At 65.7% G+C, this 22,696-nt stretch overlaps 2 protein-coding genes across 2 annotated transcripts in view; both read left to right on the forward strand.

Annotated features, from left to right (window-relative positions):
* Positions 1-4: 4 nt before the first annotated feature.
* SLC12A9 (solute carrier family 12 member 9) lies at positions 5-10,281 on the forward strand (the record flags this gene model as incomplete). The annotated part of the gene is made up of 13 exons (XM_026045247.1): positions 5-110; positions 2,475-2,609; positions 2,792-2,929; positions 3,191-3,490; positions 3,801-3,908; positions 4,040-4,151; positions 4,253-4,410; positions 4,639-4,721; positions 5,682-5,806; positions 7,779-7,971; positions 8,130-8,304; positions 9,041-9,187; positions 9,296-10,281. Coding segments are annotated over 13 exons (2,610 nt in total), but the record flags the coding sequence as incomplete, so codon positions are not given.
* A 6,571-nt stretch (positions 10,282-16,852) lies between these two features.
* The window catches only part of ECEL1 (endothelin converting enzyme like 1), a 7,261-nt gene continuing 1,417 nt past the window's right edge, over positions 16,853-22,696 (forward strand). The window contains exons 1-12 of the mRNA XM_026045307.1: positions 16,853-17,590; positions 18,893-18,961; positions 19,051-19,161; positions 19,690-19,782; positions 20,124-20,248; positions 20,771-20,993; positions 21,228-21,326; positions 21,448-21,522; positions 21,902-22,005; positions 22,199-22,257; positions 22,424-22,475; positions 22,605-22,672. Coding sequence (XP_025901092.1) covers positions 16,853-17,590; positions 18,893-18,961; positions 19,051-19,161; positions 19,690-19,782; positions 20,124-20,248; positions 20,771-20,993; positions 21,228-21,326; positions 21,448-21,522; positions 21,902-22,005; positions 22,199-22,257; positions 22,424-22,475; positions 22,605-22,672 — 1,816 coding nt within the window. The remainder of the gene's footprint in view (positions 17,591-18,892; positions 18,962-19,050; positions 19,162-19,689; positions 19,783-20,123; positions 20,249-20,770; positions 20,994-21,227; positions 21,327-21,447; positions 21,523-21,901; positions 22,006-22,198; positions 22,258-22,423; positions 22,476-22,604; positions 22,673-22,696) is intronic.

The raw sequence follows: 22,696 nt of genomic DNA on the forward strand, positions 1-22,696 counted from the left end.
CGGCCGGGCCCGCGCCGCCGCCGCCGCGCCCCGCAAGCTGCCCACCTTCCTGGGCGTCGTGGTGCCCACGCTGCTCTCCATGTTCAGCGTCGTCCTCTTCCTGCGCCTCGGTGAGTGCCGCCCGCAGCCGGCCCGGGCCCCCCGCGCGCCCCCCGCCCGGCACCGCGTCCTCCCCGGGTCGCCGCCAGCACCGCCAGGCGGGGGTCCGGAGTTCGCCCTGTGCCCCCCCGCCCCGGCCTCCGAGAGCCGCCCCCAGTGCCTCCCTTGAGCCACCAGGCCTAAGCCCCAGGCCCAAGCCCCAGGCCCCCCTGCTGCTGCCCACCCGAACCTGCTTGGCTGGGGCCTCCAGTGCCCCTGTACACGTGGCCCAGTCTGGGGTCCAGGTGCCCTCCCAGTGCCCCTCCAGGCTCCTCTCCAGTGTGGGGTCCCAGTGTCCCCCCTGCCAACTCCTGCACTTGGGGCCCGGGGGCTCCTGATGGATGCCCAGGACTGGATCCCACCAGGACATCCCAGTGAGCCCCCCCAGTTCTTCCCAGTGGGGGATCCCAGTGCACTCGGTGCCCTTCCACTRAACCTCATGTGCCCTCCATCACCCACCAGCTCCCCTAGTGCAGGACCCCAGTGTCCCCCATCTGTGCCCCTTGTGCTTTCCCCCCATCTGAGACCAGGCTCTGGACACCCCCTGCACCCTCTGCTGTCCTCCCCCTGTTCAGAGGCTCAGTTTGGGGGCAGACTAGGGGCTCCGGACTCCCAGTGTGTGCTATTACTCTTACTGGGCAGTCTGGGACACTGGGAAGGCTGGGCATGGCCCAGGAAAGGGGGGGGTCCATGGGGTGCCCTGGGAGGGGAGATGCCCCTGGCCTGGCCYGGGGCAGGCAGGCCCGGGGCGGTCCTGTCCGCCTGGCATCTCGGGAATGGGGAAGGTTTTTCCTCTTTCGCTTTCCGCCCATGAAAATCCAGGGGCGGGAGCTGGCTGCATGCCCAAATGGGAGGGGGAGCCTGGGCAGACCCTGGGGGGCTATGAGCCCCTTCTCTGCCCCTGAGGACACTCTGAGCTGTGGGATGGAGGCACTGCTTGCCCTGGCATCCTTTGTCCCCTTTACCCCCTTGTCCTGTCCCGCTTTGGGTCCTGGCAGGAGCTCTGTGTCCCTGCCTGTCCTGTCCCCTCCCTTTCCCAGCAGTATCCTGGTGGTCCCGTTGCCAACCGAGACCCCCAGCAGGGCTGGCATCRCCCCAGGGCTGCGGGGCTGGGGCAGGAAGAGGAGCTCGGAGCGAGGGGGAGGGGAGTTGCCGGGAAGAGGAACCGGGGCCGCGGGGAAGGCCGGGCTGTGGCGCCCGACCCACCGGGCCACGTGGGCAGCCCCCCTTCCGTGGCTACCCCAGGCCCTTCCAGCGCCGCTCAAATGTCCCCTCCGTGCTCCAGCTTCCGTCCAGTTCGGCTTTGCCCCCGCTCCTCCCCCCCCTCCACCCTCCTCCTCCTCTTCCTCCTCCTGCCCCCCTTGGGCCGGGGCACCCTGCTGCCAGGTGCCCCCAGAGCAGAGCTGGCAGCTGCGCGGGCGCTCGCCGGGGCTCGCGTTAGCCACGGGCCGGCCCAGGGCGCCCGCGGCCGACAACTCTGCGGCTGCTCTTGCGGCCGCGATAGGGCACCGCGCCGCGGCCTCGGGCAGCTCCTTCCTGCCCGCCGCAGTCGCCCGGCCTCGCTCGCTTCCCACAGCACCGTCACCGCCCCAAGCAAGGCCACGGCCGGGTGCTTCCCCCGCGCCGGTGCTGCCCAGGGACTCGGAATGGGCTGGGACGTGGGGCAGCTTTTGCTTCCTGCTTTGCAGCGGGCAAACAAGGAGCACAGAGCTCTGCAGTGCCCAGTGCCTGCTGGGGCCGTGCCCGGAGCTGGAGAGGGGCTCGTTGCCAGGGGGGTCAAGTGCCCTCTTCCTCCTGTGCCACTGATGCCCCCCAAGTTAGAGGCTTGACAATGATGGGGGAGCAGGGAGAGCAAGGGGTGCATGCACCTGGTTTGTGCTGGAGCTTCCCGGCCCTGTGCCGTGCTCCAGTGCTGCCCCCTGGCCCTCTGTGTCCTTGGAGGAGGGCACTGATGGGTCCCACATGCCCATGTCCTGACCCTGCTGGGCCTCCATCCCCTCCAGGTGCTGGGCTGAGGTGGGTGGCAGGAGATGGGGATCCCTGCCTTGCCCAGGCTGGCGTGCTGTGGAGCCAGGTCACAGCTTGCACAAACGGGTGGTRGAGCAGCATGATGGCCACGCCACGGGATGCCCATGGGTGGCACAGGGTGGGAAGTCCCAGTTTCGGCAGGGAAAAGGGGTTGTGCTGGTGGTGGTKGGGAAGATGCGGGCATGGGGATGGGAGCAACCCGTGTACCCCTTTGATTGGGGGAATGGCTGTGCCTGTGGGCCCTGGCTCTACTGGGGAGGTTCRTGCTCAGCTAATGGAGATATTGGTCACTATTTGGTCCTTGGCAGGGTTCGTCGTGGGTCATGCTGGATTGTACCAAGCTCTGGCCATGTTTGCAGTGGCCTACTTCATCATTGGCATGACGGTGCTGTCTGTGTGTGCCATCGCCACCAACGGGGCACTGGATGCTGGAGGAGCCTACTGTATCCTTTGCTGTGGGTGTTGCTGGGRCAGCGGACAGGAGCCAAATTGGGTGACAGCCCAGAGGTGGCTCTGGGGTGCCGTGTTGGGACTGCAAGTGCCCTGGTCAGGGAGTTGTAGGAGGACCCAAGGGTGCCCAAGGGCGTTAGTTTGAGTTGCTGGCATCTTCCTTAACTGAAGCAAGATATGATCAGCCGTGCCTTGGGCCCAGAATTTGGGGGTAGCATCGGCATCATGTTTTTCCTGGCCAACGTGTGTGGCAGTGCACTTTAYATACTGGGGCTGGTGGAGGCAGTCGTGGACAGCTTTGGGGTGCCACCTGGTGAGTACAGGGGTGCATGGTGGTGGGTGGCAGTGGGGATCCCCTCCCTGAGCAGCTCTTGTCACCCTGCCAGCCTTGCCAAGGTGGGTGCATGGCACAGAGTCCAAACATGATGCCTTATGTAGCTGGCATGGCTCACCCAGCCCTCTGCCCCCAGCAGTTGAGTTGGTGTCCCATATTTGTGGCACGAAGCTGSTGGCTCTCAACTGCAAATCATGACTGCCCCGAGCCTTGCTGATCTCTGCTCATCTTTCTCTCCAGGGCAAGAAGTGGGCACAGGCGTCCACGTCCTGCCCCAGAGCTACTGGTACGAGCTGCTCTATGGCACCATCCTCCTCGCCCTGTGCCTCGTGGTGTGCCTCGTGGGCGCCTCCATCTACGCCAAGGCCACCTTCCTCATCTTCCTGATCGTCATGGGTGTGCTGGCCACCATCCTCATCAGCTTTTTTGCCACGCAGCCCGTCGGAGTGCCCATCCACCTGCCGCACTCCAACAGCTCGGAGACTGAGAACGGCCTCTTCACAGGCTTCTCGCTCACTACCCTGCGGGATAACCTGGGTGGTGAGGAATGGCCTTCCCCAACCCTGGCTGCCGYGACACATTCCTGCCCCACGGTTCCTGTCATGGCACACGTGCCCCAATCCTACCTGCTAGGCCAGAGAGGACTGGCACTGCCCCATGGCCTGGCACCTCTATGTCAGCAGGGACGTGCAGGACGGTGGGGRGAGTTTTGGGGCACAAAGCAGGTGCCAGAGGTGGTTTATTCCATGGTGGCTGCTGTCTGGGCACAGGGAGCATTGAGGAGAGGGTATCTGGTGGGGCTGTGCCACCCCAAACAGCCYGCTGCAGCCTGTGCCCCTGTGTCCTGCAGGTAGGTACAGGGTGGACTACACCACGGGGCAGATGATGAGTTTCAGCACCGTCTTCGCAGTGATGTTCAACGGCTGCACTGGCATCATGGCAGGCTCCAACATGTCGGGTAAGGAGAAGAAAGGCGTCACGGTGGTACCAGGAGCGAGGAGAGGGAGCCACGGCTGGGCAGAGAAGGCAGGGGCAGAGCGAAGGGTGCTGTTCCTGCAGGGTGCTAATGCTGCCCGCTCCTGCCCACAGGAGACCTGAAACGCCCGAGCTACTCCATCCCCCGGGGCACCATCTCTGCCGTGCTCTTCACCTACCTCGTCTACAACCTGTTGGCTTTCCTCATGTGTGCCACCTGCAACAGGTACGGCTGCCTGCCCCGTCATCATTGCCAAGGTGCACCCTGTGCCAGGATGTGCTGGCACGGGCTGACGTGGGTGCCAGCATCTGCATGTTGCTCTCTAGGACTCTCCTGCAGAACGATTACGGCTTCTTGCGTGACATCAGTATCTTCCCGCCCCTGGTCACGGTGGGCATCTAYGCGGCCACCCTCTCTGCAGCCATGAGCAACCTCATCGGAGCATCCCGCATCCTCTATGCCCTGGCGCGGGATGATCTCTTTGGTGAGTGCCCAGGGTGTGCTGGCACCTTGGTATATACCCGTGGGTACCTTGGGTATATACCTGCATGCCAGCCCAGCTGCAGAGATGAGGCAGTGGTGTTAGCTGTATGCTTGTGTGTTGGTGTCCACTGTGGGGGGACAGGACCCCAGGTTTGTGGCTCAGGTGCCCCTTGGGGCCAGTCTGGACACCTCCTGCGTTGCCTCAGCTCCGCTTCCCCCTTTTCCACAGGCCGGGCGCTGGCGCTCGCCAAGAAGACRTCTGCCAGCGGGAACCCCATCATGGCTGTGATCCTCTCCTGGCTGGTGGTGCAGGTGAGTGTGGCCGGAGCTGTGCCTGCTCTCTTGGGTCACATCTCCTGCAGGGCTCTCCCAACACGCTCCTTTCCCCAGTGCCACCGGCTGAAGGTGGGTTGGCTCCTGGGCTGGGCGCTGCAGAACCTGACCATGGCACTTCCAACGCTGCTGGCGTGTCCCCCTGCAGCCGAGCTGCCTTGTCAGGCAAGGGGGGAGCTGTCCCCACGCCAGGGCTGTGCCYGCAGCCTGTGCTTCTCCCTCGCAGCCCGGTGGTGGGGCTGGGGCAGCCTGTGCCAGGGCAGGCATGGCAGAGCCGAGGGGCAGCTGAACGAGGGGTCCTGGGCCCGCTGGAGAGTAGGAGAGGGGAGCACTGCTGGGGGGCACGGGCAGGAGGGGCTGTGAGGAGGCGGTTGGGACAAGAAGGGCGCAGTGCTGCCCTCGGGGGGCACCTCTGGGGCTGGAAGGGGAGCCGAGAGCTGCCCATTCGCCCGCGTGCCCTGGAGACCCCAGCCCCACGCCTGCCTTCCCTGTATGCCCGACCTTTCCCTCCCYGCGCTGATGCCTGAAGGATAAATCACAGCAAAGGGCTGAGTGCGGGGGCGGCGCGGGGGCTCTTGYGGGGGGATCCATTACGGCTGAGCCGCGCTGTTAACTCCTGGTGAACCAAACCACGGGGCTGTCATCGGCAACCTGTGGCACCTGGTATATACCGGGCACCCAGGCAATGCCCGAGCACCTTCTGCACTGGGCTGCCCCCTCCTGGCATGGGAAATTCATGCCCAGCCTGGCATTGCCCCTACCCATCCCTGGCACACGTGGAAATAGATGCTCTGCGCCAGCCCTCGCGCTCGCTCTGGGGGCAGTTGTGCCACGGGGGCAACGAGCAGGTTGCTGTGGGGTGACAGGGCTGGTGACAGGGCTGRTGCGGTGCAGGACACCGGCAGCACTCACTCCGTGCCCCTCTTTGCCCCTCTGCAGCTGGTGCTCTTCTCCGGGAAGCTCAACACCATCGCGGGGGTTGTCACCACTTTCTTCCTCCTGGTTTACGCTACTGTCAACCTGGCCTGCCTGGCACTGGAGTGGGCATCAGCCCCCAACTTCAGGTACTCATGGGTGCTGGGAAGGGAGGCTGCTCTGAGGGGCAGGGTGGGCGCCATCCATCCATCAGTCCCTCCRTCTGCCCCTCCACTGCCCCTCAGCGGGGCAGAGGTGCAGAGCAGCCCCTCTCTTGCGGGACAGAAGGGCAGAGATGCCCCGTGGGATGGGAGAGGGAGYGTGGCACTGGCCTAGCCCCGTCCCCTCTCCCCTCTCCCTACTTTATCAAGGAGGTATGGATGCACTAGCTGGATACCCGCCGCCCCCTCCCCCCAGGCTTTCCGGAGGTAATTTATAGCCTGTGCCCCGGCATCCCCCGGGCAGCTTGCCAAGCCGTGATGGAGCCCACTTTCCATTAGTGCTAATTAAACTAACGGGGGAAGCGGGGGAGGGGGATCCTGAGCAGGGGGGAGGAGGAGAAGAGATCTTCCAGGAAGGGTGAGTGTGGGCGACAGGCAGCCCTGCTCCGCGGAGCCCGGGGCCGCCCTGGCGCGGGCCTGGCCTGGCCCGGCTGCCCCCGCCACTGCGGGGAAGCTGCAGGGTGATTCGGGCACCATCATCTGGCTCGTGCCCTTTGCAGCGARCTGGGCACAGCTCTCCCTTCCTGATCGATCTGTGTTTCTCTGTCACTGTGCCCTAGGGATGTGGGAGCCAGCTGGTTTCGGGGACCATGCGGAGGGGATAGGGCTGTGCCAGCTGTGGCTGCGGGAGTGGTGCTGCTGCCTGCGGTGCCGCTCGTCTGAAGCGAGGAGCCCCAGGRGTGGAGGCGGCCGCGGTGGCAACGCTTGGGGTACAGCAGGGCAGAGTGTCCCCGAGAGCCCCCCATCCCGAGCAAGAGCTGGTGCCCGTGCCAGGCCGGGGCTCGGCCTCCGCAGCCACCTCCTCGCCCGGGGCCGGATGGAGCTGAATGGAGCAGTGCCCGCTGCGGAGGAGGGTGCTGCGGCGGGGTGGTAAGGGGTCCCTGCACCCACCCTGCTCTCTCATGGCCCCTGCTGTGCCTACCCCCGCCCCACCACGCTGAGGTCTCCATCAAGCGCAGCGGAAAAGGGGTTTAATTACCTTTCAGCAAAAACAACAATTAGAGAAAATAACAGCTTCTCGCCTCCCGCCTCCGCGTCCCTGCGCCAGGCTSAGCCGCGCGCCCGGCTGCTGGCGCCGCCATGCGCTCCTGGCAGCACCCCRCTCCTCCAGGCCATGCCAGTCGCCGCATGCGGGCCCCCAAACACCTCCCCTGCCTCAGGTTACCCCCTTTCGCCAGGACGGGTAGCAGGGGGGTGCCTAGTGCCCCCRGGGTAGGTACCAGCCGCTCTCTGTGCTCCACTGACTCAAAACGTTTGCCCTGCAACAGAAGGGTGCACTGTGCCCACCGCCCCCTGTAGCCTCCTGTGCCCTCCTCTGATTCCATCCCTTCCCATTCCCAGTTGCCCTCAGAGAGGCATGGGAAGCTCAGGGTGGGAGGCGGGAGCCGTGGCATGGCTGTGGGCTCCACCGGTGGATTCCCTCTGCAGCCTGGCACTCCCGTGGGACTTTGCCAGCCAAGCGTGGTCGAATGCCAGGGGCTTTGTACCCACCGGTGCCGCTGATGAGGAGAGAGGCAGTGCCAGCCTCTCGTGCCTGTGTGTCCACTGTGGTTTGCCCATTTGTTGCTTYGTTTTCGTGAGGTGCCTGTTAGTTGTGGCCCTGCTCTGCTAACAGGAGCCATCAGGCCCATTCCCAGTTGCTTCCAGCCAGCATTKCTTCAGCAGCCAGTTTCCAATGGGTCTCACAGCAGGACCTAGACTGGGGGTACTGGGAAGGACTGTGCACATTGCTACAGGCATCTGGGGTGGCTGACGTGCCCTGGGCTGGCACAACAGGGTTCACTGGAGGTGGCTGGTCCGGCCTTGGCACAACCTCCTGCCACTCCTGTTGTTGCTGTGCCCACCTTGCAGCTGGCATGGGGGACCGGGCAATATCGAGTGTCTCTTCTCCTTGCTTCAGGCCCACCTTCCGGTACTTCACCTGGCACACGTGCCTGCTGGGCATTGCGGGCTGCTGCGTCATGATGTTCCTCATCAGCCCCGTRTCAGCCTCGGCCAGCCTGGGCTTCCTCCTCCTCCTCCTCCTCGCCCTCCACTACCTCTCGCCCAGCAGCACCTGGGGCTACATCAGCCAGGCCCTCATCTTCCACCAGGTGAGCTGTGCCAGCCGTGCCCGCTGCCTTGCCCTCCTCTGCTGGCCCCTTTGGCAGCCTTGGGGTTGGCATCCCCACGGCAGGCTGTTATAGACAGCCTTAATGMCACCCCTGTGGGAGGGTGGCCCTGCTGACACCCCCGGCTTCCCTCTGGCCAGGTTCGCAAGTACCTGCTGATGCTGGACGTGCGGAAGGACCACGTGAAGTTCTGGCGCCCGCAGATGCTGCTCATGGTGCAGAACCCGCGGGGCAGYGCCCGCCTCATCGACTTCGTCAACGACCTCAAGAAGAGCGGCCTCTACATCCTGGGCCACGTGGAGCTGCAGGACTTAGGTGAGGGCTGCTCCTTGCCGGGGCTGCCAGCGCCGGGCGCCGCCTCTCCCTGCCGTGCCACTAAGTCCCTGGGGCAGTTGGGCACAAGGTGGCGGGTGCTTCCCCTTTGCATGCTCTCTGCTGCCCTGGAAAAGCACATGGATAAGCACTCCCAGCCTCTGGATAGGGGGACAGTGGTTGGAGTCTTTCCCCAGGTTGCTGAGGGGGGGTGGCACTGGTGCCTGTCTGGGCACAGGGGGGAAATATTAGCGGTACCTGGGCCTCCAGGAGCAGCCTCACAGCTCGGCTGTGTGCGCCCGTGCCCGGCAGTGCCGTGCGCCCCCCTGCCCTGCCCCATAGCGCCCGCCTGTGCCCTCCGCCGCTGCCCTCGCCCTGCCGGCCGTGCCCACCCCAGCATGCTCCGGAGCTGCTCCAGTCCCTGTCTCGCCGTTGCCGTGGTGACTAATGGCCTGAAATTGGGGAGGGGGGGTGGAGCTGTCTGAGAGGTTTTTTTAATATATTATATATATACATATCTATATTTATTTATTTATATTTATGTATAATTTCATCTCTGGCTGGAAGCATCCGATTCCACCTCCCCCCTTCTCCTGGGTGCTGGGGATTGGCAGGGGAGGTGACAGTAGATTGGGGGTGCCCAGCGSCACGCCGGGGTGCCACAGGGCTGGCAGCGAGATCTGCGGGCGCCCTGGCACGGGCTGCCCGCCCGCCTCACTGCCCTGTCCCCCCGGCACAGACGCGCTGCCCTCGGACCCGCTGCAGGCGCAGCAGGACTCGTGGCTGGGCTTGGTGGACAAGCTCAACGTGAAGGCGTTCGTGAGCCTCACGCTGGCACCCTCGGTGCGCCACGGCGTCCGCCAGCTCCTCTTCACCTCCGGCCTCGGTGAGTTGTGTCCTCGGCCCCGTGGCCTCCTTGGGGAGGGCAGTGCCAGTCCTCGGAGGGGCTGGCATGGCCCAACATGCTCACGTTGGGCTCACACGGCCTCTCCAGGCGGCATGCGGCCCAACACGCTCGTGCTGGGCTTCTACGACGAGGCGGCGCCGCAGGACGGGCTGGCGCAGCACCCGGCCTTCACGAGCGCCCGCGACGAGGTGCCCCTGGGCTTCCCGCCGCCGCGGGCGCCCGCGGCGCCCAAGCTGCTCTCGGCCCGCGAGTACGTGGGCATCGTGGCTGACGCGCTCAAGATGCTGCGCAACGTGCTGCTGGCGCGGCACCTGGAGAGCCTGGACAAGGCGTGGGAGCTGCGGCGCCCCGCCGCCGCGCCGCCCTCCATCCACGTGTGGCCCGTCAACCTGCTGCGGCCCGACAGCGCCCGCTACGCCGACACGTGCAGCCTCTTCCTGCTGCAGACRGCCTGCGTGCTCAACATGACGCGGGCCTGGCGCCGCGCGCGCCTCCGCCTCTTCCTGTGCGTCGAGGCGGGYGCCATGCCCCACGCGCAGGAGGACAAGCTGCGCCAGCTGCTCAAGGACTTGCGCATCCAGGCCCAGATCCAGCTGGTGCCCTGGGACGCCGTGGTGGGCCTGCACTGGCAGGCGCAGCGGGTGCCGCCGGGCGGCCCGGCGCCGCACGAGGAGGAGAGCGCCATGAACTTCCCGGGCAACGCCAGCCAGGTGTCGGATGAGTACGTGCGCGCCGCCAACAAGCTCGTCCTGGAGCAGGGCCCCGCGCCCGCCGTGCGCTTCCTCTACCTGCCGCGGCCGCCCGCCGACACCAGCCTCTACCCGCTCTACCTGCACCACCTGGATTTGCTCACCCGGGACCTGGGCCCCACGGTGCTGGTGCATGGGGTGAGTGCCGTCACCAGCACCCAGCTCTAGGGGACAATGGGGGACCCCCGTCCCCAGCACGCCTAGCTCAGGGATGGGCGCCCTGCCCACTCCGGACTCCTGGGTTCTCATTCGGCCAGTGCCTTTAGCAGCCCGAGGCTGAGCACCGGGGCAGGGGGAGAGGGTGCCCCCCGCTGCGGTGCCCCCGGCTGGCAGTGATTCCTGCCCGGCTCCAGGAGCCGGCTGGAGGAGCCAGGGCCCTGCCCCGGCGGTGCCGGGGGCTGCCCGTGTGGACACAGGGGCTTGAGGAGTGCTCGTGTGTACCGAGACCCGGGTAGGTGGCACAATTAAAGGTTGCCCTGGCAGGACCCGGGCACAGCCCTGGCACCCGCCRGCTCAGCCAGTGCATTTAGGCTGCGTCGTCTTTGAGGGGATGATGGGCCCTTCTTGGGGGCGAGGGACACCGTGTCCTGGGGGTCTCGAGCCCCGTGTGCCTCAGTTTCCCCGCTGGAGCCCCAGCCTGGCTGCCTGCCCCCCCCGCCAGCAGCCCCCGCGCTTCCCTGCCGCTCCCCCCGGCCCGGCGCCCTGCCAGCCGCAGCCATTGATTAAAGGCAGCCTCGACCTTGGTGCCCCGGCTCCCCGCCATCCYCGGTGCCTTTCATTAGGGAAAATTAAATGGGAAGGGGTGGGGGAGGGGAGCCCGGACGCCTGGGCTCCCTGTGTGCCGCCTGCAGCGAGCGAGCAGGGGGAGCAAGGTGGGTGCGCTGGGTGCCGGCAGCGCCAGCCCTGGGCTCTGGCACCCCTGTCCTTCCCCACCCGCTGGTGCTCCCTGGCAGGACCCCCCTCCGAGGGGAGGGGGCGCAGGACATATTGGGTGGGGGGAATTCCATCCAAGCCCTTTTCCTCCCCAGGAAATGGGAAATGCTGCTGGGAGGGGATGGCTCTGCCTGGATGCTGGGGTCCTCATGGGCATCTTCCCCCTTGCCCCCCTCCTTCAAAGCAATGTTCCCATGGGGGGGCAGTGATGGAAATAGCATCGCCCCCCACCCATCTGCTGTCTCCTATGGGTGCTGTCCCCCTGCCCCGYGGTATTGATTAGGGGAGGGCAGGAAATTGCCTGGGTGACGGGCGATAAATCCATTAGTTGCCTGGCAGGCGGGCAGCGCGCCYGGGCGCTGCGTGATGGATCGCTTCCTATTAGCCCTGGGGCGGGAAGCGCTTGGGGCCCTGGATGACAGGGGCACCACGGGGACCAGGCCAGCCCCATAGGCACCACGGTGCAGCCACCCGTGCCACCAAGTCTGGCTCTGGCATCCAAAGGAGCAAAAGASCCCAGGTGTCTGGGTGCTGCTGGAGAGCAAGAGTGGGGCACCCAAYACCTCTTGCAATGGGTAGGGGGGTACCAATAGCTCCTTGCAGCCCTGCGGCAGCCCTCGGTGCCCGAATTCCCACCCTCAGGAGGGGTTTCTTCCTGGCATGGGAACCCGTGGGTCCCTGGTGCCCCTTTGGGACATGGGCCCCTGTTCCCATCCATGCCAGGTGCAGGGGCACCCAACTATGAAGCGAAATGCGTCGCCCCAACCCTGCCCGCCGCGGCCCACTGGTTTTATTTACAAACAGGCGGGAGCTGGCACAGGGCAGCCGGGCACCAGCGGGACCCAGCGGCCTATAATGTTAATTATCACCGCGTAATTAAAAGCCCATAAAAAGCCTCACACTTCATTAAATTAAAGCTTCCCCGCACCGCAAACCCGGGCGGCGGYAGAGTTAACCTCGGCTGTGCCAGGAGCGGTGCCAGCCCCGGGTGCCTGTGCAGCCAGGGGTACCCAGGGACATGGGGGGGCTGCACTGGGGCATGATGTGCCCCCCACAAACASCTGGGGGGTGAGAGGGGTGCGTTTGGTGCGTGTTGTGGGCACAGAAAGGTTGTGGGCATGGAGAGGTTGTGGGTCTGTGTGTGTGTGCAAGGGAGGTGGATGCACAGCCGGAGGTGGGTGTGCGTGCAGGAGGGGGTGTGTGTGCTTGTAGGGGTGTGCATGGGGCTGTATGTGAGTACAGGCACAAGGAGGGTGTGTGTGTGTGGGTGTGTGTGTGTGTGTGTGTGTGTGTGTGTGTGCACATGCATGTGCAAAGATCTGTGTGCATGCACAAGACATGGGGGTGTACATATATATATTTATATACACACATGCACACACAAGGCTGTATATGTGTATGCCAAAGTGTGTGTATATGTGTATATATAAACATATATATATACAYACACACACACAAGGCTGTATGTGTGTATGCCAAGGGGTGTGTGTGCAGGGAGAGGTGTGTGAGAAGGGGTGTGTGGGTGCATGCCCACGTGTGTAAGGCCTGGGGATGTGTGCGCACACGCAAGGAAGCCTATGTACACGCACATACACGCGCGTGGCTCCTTGCGTGTGCATGTATGAACACGTGTGCTAGCGCGGTGCACACGCGTGTGCCGCTGCTGCCCTCACGCACCCGCTGCCCAGCGCGGGCTGCGAGCCGGGGGTGTCGCGAAGCCGGGTGCTCGCAGGGCACCCGTGGGGCAGAGGGCGGCGGGCAGGGGGCACGGYGGGGGCCGGCTCACAATGGGGCCTTGGCTATTTCTTGGAAATTTCGCAGCATTCATTTCAGCGCAAATAAAAGCTGTCATTGCCGGAGAAATGATACTGATCGGGGTCTGAAAAGACAGCAAATTACCCGCCTGAAAATGCACCGCTGGAAAAAAAAATGCATATTAAACACACAAAAAGGCACTTTGCCATCAGCCGCGCTTCCCCCGCCGCTCCAGAATAACCACACTTTACATAATTCTCCCTCTCCACCTCCGAATTAATTTCGCAGACGGCGGCAGAGGCAGCCCCGCTACAATAGCGCAGGGGGAGAGGCGGTGGCAGCAGCGCCCGGGCTGGGGCYGCGGCGCCGTGGGATGGGGGCACTCCATGGGGCTGCTGGGGGGCAGTTCTCGCCCCACAAGGGGCACCCCCGGGTTGGCCTTTCCCCACCAGGCACCTCTGGGTCTCTTGTCACGGCCCTGCGGGGAGGTGGGTGCAGGCAGGGCAGCAATTGCAGGGTGCAAATCCCCAGCACCAGCCCAGACCGGCACCCACCTGCTGCCCCCTGCTCCTGCGGACCCCAGGGCTGGTGCCACATGCRGCAAGAGGGCACCCACTTCCCACGCCTGGCACCACCAGCTGGGAGCAAGCGGTTTGTTTGGGGTTGATGGGTGCTGGCCGTGGCAGAGGAGGGGATATTGGCCAGGCAAGGGACTGGCAYGGAGGGGCTGGTTGTGGGGAAGGGGGGTTGGCGGAGGTTGGCACCGCGCTGCTTTGCATTTTCAATGACAGTCCCATGCCGGGTGCTCGGGAGAGTGGAAAAATCTTATTTGTCACCTGCTGGCGGTGCGCGGAGGCTCCTGCGCCGCGGCTAATCTCGGGGAAAATGAGGCTGCCAGTGGGGTGGCCCACGCGACCGGCACAGTGCAGCGATGCCAGCACTGTGGGGGGCACAGCCTGGCACCAGGCCCTGTCCCAGACACGGGGCCAGGGGCCCAGCGTGTCCCCAGGGTGGCACCCATGGGGAGATCGCACCAGTGGGGCTGGTGCCAGAGCACGATGCACAGACCCTGCCCGCCGTGCTGCGGTGAGGGCTCTTCCAGCCACACATCCCACGGCCTCCCACCTCTCTCCCCTCCCTGTGCCCGGGCTCCAGAGCGCGGGTCCAGCGGCCGCCCCTGCCCAAGTGCCCTGTAAGTGGGGCASAGAGGGACTGGGTTGTCGGTGTTGCCCGCCCCTGCCTGCCGGCACCCCATACCCCGGCTCCCCGGGGCGCCCGCCCCAGCGGGACGCTGCAGCGCTCTGCGCCCGGCGCAGATTTATCCATTATTTTATATCCACACGCCTTTAATTTTTACAGCCCTGCTCGAGCAGTCCCCAGGGCTGTTAATAACGTCGGCCCCCCCCACCTCCCTCCCCTCCACGCTCATCCATCAGCTCCCCAGAGCTGCATCCCGTGCACAGGGGCATCACCCCACATGGCCAGGGTGGTGACACCCGCTGGGGTGGTGACCCCCTTGGGACATCCCCTTGCTGGCGTTCAGGTGCTATGGCCGGTGTGMGCCCCGTGGAGAAAGTTTGGTTCTGCGGGAGTGCGCGAGCGTGGCCGGGTGCGGAGGGGCATGCGGGTGCGATGGCACCTGTGGAGCTGGAGGCTGTTGGAGCAGATCCCTGGGCCTGGCACCAGCTCACGGGGCCCTGCGCGGGTGTCCCTGTGCCCGCTGGGGTGCCAGTGTRTGCACGCGTTGTGCCACGGTGGCTCATATCAGCATGGCACCCACCAGCTGAGCCACCCATCCTGTGCCAAGCGGGAGCTCCCCATGGCTTGGGGCACAGCACCCCTGCCCAGCACACACCAGCCTGGGGCTCCCCCCCGGCACCCAGGAAAACCCAGCGCACCCACCGAGGTGCTCAGGGCTGTGCAGGCGGGGCGGGCGAGCACGGCAGGGCACCTGAGCAGGGCAAGGCGGAGGGCTGCGGTGTGCCGGGCTGGGGGGTAGCGGCTGCCGCGGGCAGTGGGAGCTGGTGGGTTATAAATCACCTTGCAGCCCCCCCGCCGCGGCGGAGCCGCTCACGATATTTATGTTGGGGATTTATCTGCAATGCAGTTTAATATTCCCGGACCTCGGCGTGCGTGCGTGTAGGTGCATGTAGGTGCGTGTGCCCCCCCTCCCCATGCCCCCCGCCCCGGCATCCCCTGCCCACCCCAGCAGCCAGAGCAGCCCGGGCTCCCTCTCGTCTCCTCTGTGCCCCACAACTCCTGCGGCTGCAGCCACCCCGGCAGGACAGCCCGGGACGGGACGGGCCCCACAGGTGCCAGCCCCGCGGCGGGGGTGCCCAGCAGCCGGAATGCCCCTGGCACAGGGAGCAACCCTGGGGACCGCGTTCCCCTGCTCGGGGGTGGTGGGACGGGTGGCACCGCCAGCCCGGTGCCAGCCCGGGGCGGGGGGCTCGGGGGACCCCCGCCTTGCCTCCCCCGCCGGGGGGATGAGGTAAGGCTGGCGTGCGRCACGGGGCCGCTCCATTTGCATAATAATCTCGTTAATGGAGCCCGGTGTGCGGGAGAGCCGGGCTGGAGACACCACCCCCTCCCCGCCCCGCTGCCTCCCTCCGGCCCCGCCGCTCCGGCAGCCGCGGCGCGGGGCGCGCAGCGGAGCGCGGGGCGCGCGCGGACGGGCGCCCCGGGAGCCGCCGAGCACCCCAGCAGCGCGGTGAGCACCCCTGCACCCCGGCCGCCCCCCGGCACCCACCCCCCGCGCGACCACCCCCGAGGAGCCCGGTGAGCCGTGGGGCGAGCAGCCCCCGAGCGCCCCTCGGGAGTCCTGGGGGGCGGCCCCCGAGCAGCCCCCGAGCAGCCCCCGAGCAGCCCGGGCAGCGGCCCCGCGAGCTCCCCGCGAGCAGCCTCCCCGCCAGCCCCCGCCGCGCTCCCCGCTGGGCGCTCCCGGAGCATCCCGGGGAGCATCCGCCGAGCTTCCCGCTCATCAGCATCCCCGAGCGCAGCCCGGCGAGCCCCGCTTGGCACCGCGGGCACCCCGCAGCGCCCGCGAGCCCCGCGCGCCCCCCGCAGCCCCCCGCACGCCGCGCCGTGCCCGCTCCCGGCCCCGCAAAGTTTCGGTGCCGCCGCCGCGGGCTCCTCCCGTCGCCACGCAGCCCGGTGGCAGCAGCGACACAACTTTGCCCAAGTTGCAGAGGGCACCGCGTTAGAGACTGGAGAGGGGGGTCCCCTGCGGGGGTACTGGCCGCTTCTCCCYGTCCTCCTCCGCAGCTTGGAGTCCCTGCCGTGTCCTCCCACAACGCTACATCCAGAGGCTCCCAAGGGCATTGCTGTGCAGGGACTGGAGTCCAGCTTGGAAGCCTCCCACCAAACCTATCCAGCCCCCCTCTTCTRCTTCCCCATGGGGAGCCCCCCCTTCTCCCCGGCACTGCCCGCCTGCCAGAATCCAGTGTCCACGGCAGCTGGCACTGGCTGCTGGAGGGAGGCTGTGGGAGCTGGGGGGGTCTCATGAGATGTTGGCGGGGTGGGGGCCCCTGGGCTGGAGTTGGCTTTGCACCCACAGCCCAGTGCAACAGCGCTGGTCACTGTGCGGTGCTACATGACCCAGCCCAGTGTGATTCAACCCCACCCGACCCAAGCCCAGGCACCCAACGCAAGGCAATGAGAGGCAACAATGCCCCGCAGCGCAGCCCAGCCGCTGAAACCCACGCAGCGCTCCCCGATCCAACCCAACGCCCTCCTGTGCTCCTGACAGACCCCTTCCCAAGCTGYCCCCCCACTCCCATCCAGAGGTGCTGGGAGCCCTGTGCCTGTCCCCCACCCCACGGGAACRGAGGGGGTCACAGCATGCCATGAGATTTGGCTTGGAGAGGGAGGGATGACCGGGAGCAGCCAGGGGGTGCATGCCCTGGGCACTGTCAGGCTGGCACAGGGTCAGCTGTGGGGAGAGGGCTGCATTGCTGGCACTGCAGCTGGTCCCAGTACCACCAGTGGGGCATGCAGGCAGGCAGCAGGATGCGGYGATGATGACGGCGAGCAGCGTTCTCCTTGCTCCTCCCAAAGCCCCCTGAATCACTTCACCCGCCTTTTCCAGGAGCCGCCTGACTCACCCGGGCACCGGCCAGCACCTCCTCGGAGTACRGATGGCTCCGGCGTGAGCCGCGGGGCGCCCGCGCCTGCCCCCCGCCTGCGCTGAGCCCCGCGGCGCCCAGCCATGGAGAAGACGTACTCGCTGACGGCCCACTATGACGAGTTCCAGGAGGTGAAGTACGTGAGCAAGTACCAGAGCGGCACCCTGCCCAACGGCTTCGCCCTCCAGCTGGGCGCCAAGAAGCGCCGCGGGGGGCTGCCGCGCTGGAGCCGCCGGGAGATCTGCCTCCTCTCGGGGCTGGTGTTCGCCGCGGGCCTCTGCGTCATCCTCACGTGCATGTTGGTGCTCAAGTACCTGGCGGCCGAAGGGGACAGCTACTGCCTGGAGGGCTGCCAGGAGAAGAAGGCCTTCCTGCGCGCCTCGCGCTTCCTCAGCACCAACATGGACCCCACCATCGACCCGTGCCAGGACTTCTACTCGTTCGCGTGCGGCGGCTGGCTCCGGCGGCACGGCATCCCCGAGGAYAAGCTGGTGTACGGCACCATCGGCGCCATCGCCGAGCAGAACGAGGCGAAGCTGCGGGCGCTGCTGAGCCGCCCCGTGCGCCGGCGCGCCCGCGCCTCGGCCGAGAGGAAGGTCAAGGAGTTTTTCCGCTCGTGCCTCGACCGGGCTGAGATCGACCGGCTGGGCCCACGGCCCATGCTGGAGGTGATCGGGGAGTGCGGCGGCTGGGACGCCGCCCCGAGCCGCAGCGACCTCAACGAGCTGCTCTACAAGACGCAGGGCATCTACAGCGCCGCCGTGCTCTTCTCGCTCACCGTCAGCCTGGACGACAGGAACACCTCGCGCTACGTCATCCGGGTGAGCGCCGCTGCCCACGGGGTCCTGCCGGGCCCCTGGGCACCTGCTGTGCTCAGCTTGGGGGGCAGCGGGATGGGGACAGCTACTGCCCACCCATGTCCTCACCACAACACCCTAATGCTGCGCTGTCCAGGTGCTGGTGGTGAGAGGATGTGCTGGGTCAGAGTGTCACCTGTTAGGCAGGAGAAGGGGATGTGGGTCAGGGGACATATGGAGCAGAGTGGTGTCTTGCTGGGGAGACAGCACAGGGCACCTCTGAGCCCACTGAGCGCCCTACAACCGAGCCCAAGCCCTGGCATCACGACAGTCATCTGTGCCTTGGAGGGACAAGCCCAGTGCCACACTGTGCACCTGCGGGGCACAAAGGGGCTTTATCCAGGCCAATGAGTGGCAGGCACAGGGTCATGGGATGGCACAACGGGGGCACCATGGTGGGAGTAGCCAGAGTGCTGGGTGGGGGGCACATCAGGAAYGTGGTGGTGGGTTCATCAGAGACACAGGGGTGGATGCAGTGGAGACGCGGTGATGGTGCAGCAAAGGCATGGCAGGGACAGGGGTGGGCACAGCTGGGGCGCAGCGATGGCACCATGGGGACACAACAGTGGGCATGGAGGGGAAACGGTGCTGGGCACAGCTGGGGTACCTGTCCCTCTTGTTCCTTGTGAGTTTGTGCGTGTGAGAAGGGGATGTATGTGTGTGATGGCTATGAGGGGTGCGTGCGCGGCGGTGGGAAGGTGAGAGGGTGCGATGGGCAAAGGCGTGCGGGCGTGCGGGCGTGCGGGYGTGCGGGTGTGCGGGCGTGCGGGTGTGCGCACACTAGAGGGAGCATGTGTCAAAGGGAAAGGATTCGCGCGTCCGCTGGGGTGTGATCGGGAGGGCGCAGGTGTGACATGGGGTGCACGATGGGTGGTAGCAAGGTCCTGTGGGCAAGAGAAGGCCATGAGAGGCTGTGTGTGCGTGTGTGTGAGAAGGGGTGTTGTGAGAGGGGGTCAGTGGGGGGTGTGTGGGTGCCTGGGTGTGCGGGGGTGTGAAGGGCAGAGGGGTGTGAGCCTGTGCACCGGGGCCCATCCCTGCTGCTCCCCAGGATCACTGTGCCACAGTGGGGGGCACTGGAGCTGRGACCCACTGGTGCCCGTGCTGGGAAGAAGGTGCCCCAGGGTGCTCTTGTGCAGTGGGAGGGTCCCCAGGGTGTTATCTTTGCAGCTATACAATAACCCTGTTCCCCAGCACAGCCCCTACCCTGCAGCGCCCTGACCCCTGCCATGGGGCTCTGCTCACCCGCTGCCCCATCACCTCCCACAGATCGACCAGGACGGGCTGACGCTGCCTGAGCGGACCCTCTATCTGGGACAGGATGAGGAGAGCGAGAAGGTGAGAGGGGCACGGGGGCACCCAGGGCTCAGCGAGGGCACCCAGCCGGGCCATGCAGGGTGGCCTCACCAGCCCCTGCCTTGGCGCAGATCCTGGCGGCGTACCGGGTGTTCATGGAGAAGCTGCTCACCCTCCTGGGGGCTGAGCACGTGGAGCAGAAGGCCCAGGAGATCCTGCAGCTGGAGCAGCACCTCGCCAACGTGAGGCAGGGGCCCCTGGGCTTTGGGTGACCCTGCCCAGCCCTTGGGGACCCCCATGCCCAAGCCTTGGGGAGCCCTGAGCCTTGGGGACTCCAGCCCCGAGGAACCTCCTCCAGCCTCTTGAGGACCCCCATGCCCAAGGGAGGCCTCTCTGCTCTATCCTTTGGGGGTTCCCCACACCCAGCCCTTGAGGCAACCACCTCACTCCTTTGGGGACCCTCATACCCAGGCCTTGGAGGACCCCCAAATGCTGGAGAACCTCCTCCACTCCTCACATTTGGCCATCAGGCTCAAAGCCACTGGGAACTCTATGAGCAGCCCTTGGGGAACCCCACACTAGCCCTTAGGGACCCCAGCTCTTAGGGGATCCCCATGCCCAGCCTTTGGGGACCCCAGCCCTAACTTTGGGGACACCGTTGGCAGCACAGGGGTCCGTGGGGCAGCGGGCCAGGAGGGATGTGGGTCGGCCGCCCAGGAGCTGGGCCTGCCCCGGCCCTCGGCAGTGACGGCCATGCCCACGCTGCGCAGATCACCGTGTCGGAGTACGACGACGTTCGGAGGGACGTCAGCACCATGTACCACAAAGTGACGCTGGGCGAGCTGCAGCGCATCACGCCCACCGTGAGCACTCCTGCACCCCCCTGCCACCCCGTCCCCCGCCTGCCCCACGCTCCACAGCTGCCCTTGAACCCCCCAGGTCCCTCCCTGCTGCCAAACTGCCCCACAGCCACCAACACCTAACACTACTCCCAGCCCAGTGCCTCTGTGCCCCCAGAAATGCCCCTCTGCCCCAGTGACCCCCCATCAGCCTGCCCAGGAAGGGTGAAAATCCAGCCTGCACTTTCCTAAGTGCTGGGTTCTGCTCCAGGGCCGGGCTTTGCTCCTGGTAAACTGGGTGCTGGGGGTGACCTGGGGCAGTGTCCCCGTGTCTGTGCTGACACTGCCCCYCGCCCGCCCGGCAGCTCAAGTGGAAGCGCTTGCTGGACCGCATCTTCCACGACAACTTCTCGGAGGACGAGGAGGTGGTGCTGCTGGCCACCGACTACATGCACAAGGTGTCCGACCTCATCCGCGTGACACCCGGCAGGTGAGGGGGGGCGAGGGCGGACACCCCGTGTGCCGGGGCTGCCCCACACTGTGACCGCAGACACCAGCCTGGGGGTGATGACAGCCCCRTGCCCTGGCTCATCAGTGTGCCCCTCTGCAGATGCCAGGCTGTGCCCCAGGTGGCTGGGTTGTCCAGATCCCATCATGACTTAGGGATAACCCTCGGCACAAGACAGGCAATGGGGCTGCTTTGCCCTGGCATTTGGGGGTCTCCCTGCTTCAGGCCATGGAGTGGGGAGAGTTATGGGGTGGCATCTTGCTCAGTGGGGCAACAAGGGCACAATGCAGAGATATGGTGGTGATGGGGGGAATGGKACCAGTCCCCTCCTCACTCTTAGCCCAGGGAGGCCAGGCCTGGCTTGGGGACCCCAGATAAGCCCCYAGCAGCGCCCCATGCAGCTGTGCTGGCTGATGTGCCCCACGGCACATGGTCCCCAAGTGATGCTCACAGGCCTGCCAAGGTGCCAAGCCAAGGGGGTCTGATCCTGCCCGCCTTGGCCAGGATCCTGCACAACTACATGCTGTGGCGCATCGTGGTGGTGCTGAGCGAGCACCTCTCGACACCCTTCCGTGACGCCATCCATGAGCTCTCCAAGGAGATGGAGGGCAACGAGAAGCAGCTGGAGCGGGGCAAGATCTGCCTGAGCCAGGCCAATAAGCACTTTGGCATGGCCCTGGGCGCCCTCTTCGTCGAGGAGTACTTCTCCTCTGCCAGCAAGGCCAAGGTAGGTGCTGCTGCCCCAGGGCATAGAGCTGTGGTCCCTCATCAGGATGACCACTGCCATGGTCACCATGGATGCTTGGGAGTAGGGGGTGGCTTCCTCAGGCTGATGCCCTCCAGTGATGCCAGCAGGCCCCTGGAGGCACCATGGAAGTGACCTGGCTGTTGGCATGGGGGTGACAGGTGCGGAAGATGTTATGGCTGTGCCCATGGTGACTTGCCATGGGTCCTGCCATAGGTGCAGCAGCTGGTGGAGGACATCAAGTACATCCTGGACCAGCGCCTGGATGAGCTGGACTGGATGGATGAGGAGACCCGCAGAGCRGCCAGGGCCAAGGTAGCAGACGTGGGCAGGGGGCACAGAGGTCCTTGCACCTACCCCTGCCCTTGCCCACCTGCACCCAGCACTGGGGCACAAGGGCTGACGGGTCCCAGCCAACTGCCCCCTCTCCCCGCAGCTCCAGTACATGATGGTGATGATCGGCTACCCCGATTTCCTGCTGACACCGGAGGCCATCGACAAGGAGTATGAGGCAAGGGGTGGCCCTCGTTGTCCTAGGGTCTGAACTAAGGTCTCCTTCCCCACATGCAGGGCTCATCTCCATCCTCAGCACAGAGCTGGGGCTGCCCATACCCTATGTGGCACAGAGACCCTGGGGAGGCAGCAGAAATACAGGAGCTCATGAGGGCATTGCCTTGAAGGATGGTGGCATGGGAACATGCCTGTGTCCATGGTGCATGGACCTTCCTGGGGACAGGGGACACACACACACACACACACGTGTTGTGCACAGCCCATGGCCACAACCCCACATTCAGTCCTCAAACCTCCTGGGAGCAGAGGGACACATGCAAGAGCTTGGGGACACAGGGGTCCTCCCCATGCCATGGATGTGCCCTGCGCCCCCACAGTTCGAGGTGGACGAGAAGACCTATTTCAAGAACATCCTGAACAGCATCGCCTTCAGCATCAGGCTCTCGGTGAAGAAGATCCGGCAGGAGGTGGACAAGTCCGCGTGGGTATCGCTGCGCTCGGGGAGATGTGGGTGGCAAAGACAGGCATGGCGCAGCCCCACCAGTGCTCACCAGGCAGCACCGCACGGGGCACACACAGGAGGGCACGGTGCAAGCACCCCAGCCATGCAAATGGATGGTGTTCCTGCACCCCTGCGTGCCTGGCACCCCTAGCACCTTCGTGTCTCCTTGCAGGTGGCTGCTGCCCCCGCAGGCCCTGAACGCCTACTATCTGCCCAACAAGAACCAGATGGGTAAGGAACTGCCCCCCAGCCCGGCCACCAGCCAGTGGGGCTCAGCCCCCCAGCCATGGGGCAGGGAGGAGGTGTGGGCACTATGTAGGGTGCCCAGGTGCAGACCAGGCTGTGGGGGGCAAGGGGCCAGGTTCCCTCTCCCTGCAATGCTCTCCTGTGTCCCTAGTGTTCCCTGCTGGCATCCTGCAGCCGACCCTCTACGATCCCGAATTCCCGCAGTGAGTAGGGGCAGGGTCATGGGCTGGGTGTGTAGGGGGATATCAGACCRTTCTGGGCCTCAGTCACCATCCTGGGGTATGGCAAAGCTTCGTGCCCTTCGCTATCTGAGCTCTACCCGCTGCCAACAGATCTCTGAACTATGGTGGGATTGGCACCATCATCGGGCACGAGCTGACCCACGGCTACGACGACTGGGGTGAGTGACCCCACACCCTGTCCT

Source organism: Nothoprocta perdicaria, unplaced genomic scaffold, assembly GCF_003342845.1.
Source record: "Nothoprocta perdicaria isolate Ctin4 unplaced genomic scaffold, notPer1 scaffold_4, whole genome shotgun sequence".
In the NCBI taxonomy this organism is placed as follows: Eukaryota; Metazoa; Chordata; class Aves; order Tinamiformes; family Tinamidae; genus Nothoprocta; species Nothoprocta perdicaria.